The sequence below is a fragment of the Hyperoodon ampullatus genome (genome assembly GCF_949752795.1).
Source record: "Hyperoodon ampullatus genome assembly, chromosome: 14".
Taxonomy (NCBI): Eukaryota; Metazoa; Chordata; class Mammalia; order Artiodactyla; family Ziphiidae; genus Hyperoodon; species Hyperoodon ampullatus.
In genome coordinates this window covers 73,635,675-73,639,903 of record NC_136927.1, presented here as the reverse complement: position 1 = coordinate 73,639,903, position 4,229 = coordinate 73,635,675, and the positions used below count along the sequence as shown (strand labels likewise).

General features: G+C 52.2%; 1 protein-coding gene across 1 annotated transcript; it reads left to right on the top strand.

Annotated features, from left to right (window-relative positions):
- Window positions 1–869: 869 nt before the first annotated feature.
- TP53TG5 (TP53 target 5) lies at window positions 870–3,596 on the top strand (the record flags this gene model as incomplete). Its single annotated transcript, XM_079719103.1, has 4 exons — window positions 870–917; window positions 1,232–1,306; window positions 1,507–1,637; window positions 3,140–3,596. The coding sequence occupies 4 exons, from the start codon at window positions 870–872 to the stop codon at window positions 3,594–3,596; spliced, it is 711 nt and encodes a 236-aa protein (XP_079575229.1).
- Between the last annotated feature and the right edge of the window lie 633 nt (window positions 3,597–4,229).

Sequence of the window (4,229 nt, the reverse complement as noted above, 5' to 3'; positions counted from 1 at the left end):
CATTGAGAAATGAGTTGAATTCCAACATCTTTGTTCTTTCACTTTTTCACTTTCTTACATCAACATTCATGTTGGAACTACACTTGTTCATCAGTTATAACCATAGGTTGACTATGGATGCAAGAGTTAGGCAAAATTCAAGAAAAGTATACTGTAAGAATAAACTGGCTATACCGAATTCACAATAAAGAGTATTGTAGAATTTTATTAGATTTCTTTCAGTAAAATTTATGATAAACACACATTCACACACACATATACACACTTTGTTTCAGAGAGTCCATTGTTAAACCTTTACAAGCACACACACTCTCCACTAGAATGTAAGTTCCTTGATGGTAGGAATTGTCTTTTTTTTATTCCAGCGCTTAGAACACACCTAACACATAGCAGATACACAGTCAACATATGTGACATGAATGAACATATGAGCATAGTTGGGAACCTATGTTTCATGGGTTGACGGTCAGACCTTACGTTTCCAGCTCCAACATTATCCAGCTGTGTGGATAAATTATTTATTTCTTTGAACCCTGGCTTCTTTATTTAAAAAAAAAAAAAAAGACAGGGGAATCTTCCTACCTCACAGGGAGATGGTGACAATATATGCCTCTGCCTGGCACCTACTAGGTTCCTCCACAGACAGGAGTTTCCTCCTCACCCTCCACCCCTGCCATCCACATACTCCTCGGAGACTCAGCCCTGCCACTGTCACACATTTCAGTGATGTCACAGTCCCTTCCCTGGGAGCCCCAGCACAATCATCCTGATGCCCAGCCTGAGCGCTGGCTGAGCTGAGAGAGGCAGGGGGCAGGCGGTGCCTGGTACCAGTCTTGCTCCGTCTGTCTCTGAGGCCTCACAGCTCCAGCATGAGTCCATCAGCAAAGAAGAGGCTCAAGAATAGAGTGGTTTCCAAGGTTGGATTTGGGACTAGACCCAGTGGGGGTCTCAACAAAGAGTCCAACCATGCCCAGGATGGGGCCTTCCAGACTGGGGGGAAGAGGGAGAGGTGAAGGGTGAAGGGAGGTCAGGAGAGTTAGAATGGGCTCCCTGTTTCCACCCCCAAACCAAGGTAACAAAACTCCCAGTCTAGGGTTGGTCACACCAAGCCCAGCCCAATGGAGAGGTATTATGGAGGCGTTCGGGGGGGTTCCTACTGTGTTAGCATTCTCTCTCTCTCTCTCTCTCTCTCTCTCTCTCTCTCCCCCCGCCCCCTCTCTCTCTCTGTCAGAGGCAACATGAGGAACCACAGGACAAGATACAGCAGCCTGTCAGCAAAGTAATTGAGCGGAACCGACTTAAAGCGGTGAGGTGCCCCATTTTGGTGTCTGCTTAGGAGAGCCTGGGCCCCCATGCAGTGCTTCTCCTGGCTACCAGGCCAAGTGACCCGGAAGGAGTCACCTGGCCCTGCCCTGAGCTGAGCTGAGCCAAAGTCCGGGTGGCGGGGTGGGACACTATCCCAGGAAAGCTGAAGCTTCAGTTTTTCTGGCTCTTCACCCCTGGCAGGTGCTAAAACACTTGTCGCTCTTGAAGCTGCTCAAGATCTCGAACCCTCGGACCCAAGAACTGCAGAACCTGGCCAAAAGGTGTTGGAATTCACTTTTCAGAGTTCCGAAGATCCTCGGGGTCTCCTCTGGGTGAGCATGGCCCGCCCATGGCCCCTATCATGGGCCCAATAGCCACCTTTACTAGGAACAGGCACTATGCTAAGGAATTTCGAAACCTGCCTATTGACTAGGCTCTGGGAGAAAGGTAGTTATTTATTAGCCTTATTTTACTGATGAGGAGCTGAGCCTCAAGAGATGTTGTAACTTGTCCCATTAACTGGACTGGTAAGTGGCAGAGCTAGGATTTGAAGCGGTTCCCAGCTGATATCAGGGCTGTTGTCATAACCCTGGTCATAATCATCCAACCACGGGACTAACCGCCACCTGGTTAGTGTGGCGAGAGGGGCCACCCCTTCTGCCTCTCCCAAGTCAACACCACGCAGAGATTCACCTGCAAACTAGTCATTCTGCTGAGGCTCAGTTTCCTCACAAGTCACATCAGGATGCTAAGAAAGCTGACATGAGGCACCCGCTAAGGGCCAGGTACCATACAAAGCATTTTCTCACTTAGTTTATTCTTCACAAAAATCCTATTAGGTAGAAGGAATTACCCCGGTTTTACAGATGAGGAAACTAAGGCTCTGACAGGTTACGTTTCTTGCCCCAAATCACACAGATGGTTAAGAGGCAGAAGCCAATTTGAACCCCAGTTTGTCTCCAAAGCCTGTGCTCTCCAAGCCGCTCCGCCACTTCCCTGCCTCCTGCTTTGCAGGACTGTTGTGAGGGTCCTGGGCCTGACACCCAGTGGGCACCCAGTCAGCGGTGGCCATTATTATCCTCAGTATGGTCATTATCCTGAGCCTGAGGCCTCTCTCTCTCCACACACACTCAGCTAGGACAGGGGCTGCCACATTGCAGGGGACTCAGTCTACGACAGACACCCCTGGGGAAAGTCTCCTAACCCCTCTAGTTAACTCCACCCCTCTGGCTCCTCCCTCTGAGTTGGCGTCCTCCATGCAGGCGCTCAGGAAACACTGAGCCAGAAGGGTCAGGATCATCTAGTCCCAGAGATTTCCAACCCTTTTTAAAGCAGCAGAGCCTCTCTTCAAATTTCTGTCCCCAAGCCCCAACTGTGTCGTTGGAGGGAAGCTATCCTGCCCCTCACCCTGCCCCTCCAGGGGTGGGGGGTGGTCATTTGAGATACTTTCTAAGATTTCTTGGAACACAGTTTGAAAAAAAAAAAAAAAAAACAGAAAACAAAACACTGGACCAGTCCGCTCCATCAGTTGAAATCCAAAGACGCAGAACCCTAACCTAGTGGCCGATGCAGGCAATATATATTTCTAGGTGTCCTAACTACCAGCCTTTGCCTCAGGCCTTTCCAACCTCTCACATCCCTTCTGCCAGTACTTATCACCACATCCCCTGCCCCCAGGAACAAGACCTCTGAGTGGTAGAGAAGTTTCTTTTCAGGCTCTCTCTAGCTTTCCTGACAGGCTCCCTGAACTGACTGCAGAACAGCTGTCTCGGGGCTAGCTGGAGGACCAGGGCCTTGGTCTTGCTCTGCTGACTGCCGTTCCTCTCCCTGCCAGGCACGAAGATGTCTGGGATACAGTAGAACAAAATAACAAAGACCTTCAGGAGGCTGGGTGTCCCAACAAGAAACTGGACTCCAAGAAATTAGAGCCCCTGAGGGAGCCTGAGGACCTGGAGCAGTCAAGGCCCAAGGCGGCACTGCGGGAGGTCCCCGTGACGTCAAAGGGTCGCGGCCTGCCCACCGGCCCTGGAGCCCAGGAGAGACAATCACCCACTGCGGACCCCAGGGTTGTCTTCCTGAAGACCCACCAGTACAGACCTCCCATGGAGGACATGAAGCAGCTGGACACAGCAGACCAGCGGATCTGGTTTGAGGGGCTGCCCACACGAGTCCACCTCCCAGGGCGCCGGGTGATGTGCAGATCATCTCCCCTGCGCTGGGTCAAGCGCTGCTGCACCCGCCTCTGCTCGGCATCACTTGAGCTGCCAATGGTCCGTCCATACAAGATGTGACAATGCCACTGCCAGGCTAGGGTGAGACACAAGCCCCAAGCCAGGCCCTGAGCTGGGCCCAGAGTCTTGGGGGCTGTGGCTGGCAGTGCTGGGAGGCCCTACCTTCATGCCCAGAGAGGGAAGCCCAGAGAGGCGGAAGCCATTGACCAAGTCCACACAGCAGGGAAGTGGCCAGGCTGGGTCCTCTCAGGACCCAGGTAGGGGCTCTGGGGAAGGAGGGCACTGGGAGTGTGGTTCTGAGGTGGGTCATCCACTGCCTGGAGGCCTCAGGAGGGGCCATCTGCTATGGCTCATAATCTCACAGAAGTCTGAGTAAGTGAGTTTAGGGGTTTCCAAATGTGGGGCTAAGGGGGGGGCGTGGTCAAGTAAGGCTCTTCTGCATCTCATCCCCTCAGATAAACTCTCCATTTGTTTTATTTATTCGTGCCTCAAAAAAGACCTACTCTGAACAAAAGTTCCCTAGCAAAAGAAAAAGTAGAAACACTCCAGCCCCTCCACTGAGGTCCCAAGAAAGGAAGGAGGTGGTGGGCCTGGGGGTCCAGCTGAATGGGAAGCTGCCCCTTCAGCAAACCGGGCATCTCCAGTCGGCCAGACACCGCAGCGCCCTGGTCCCTGAGCCCTCTCCCTGGACGC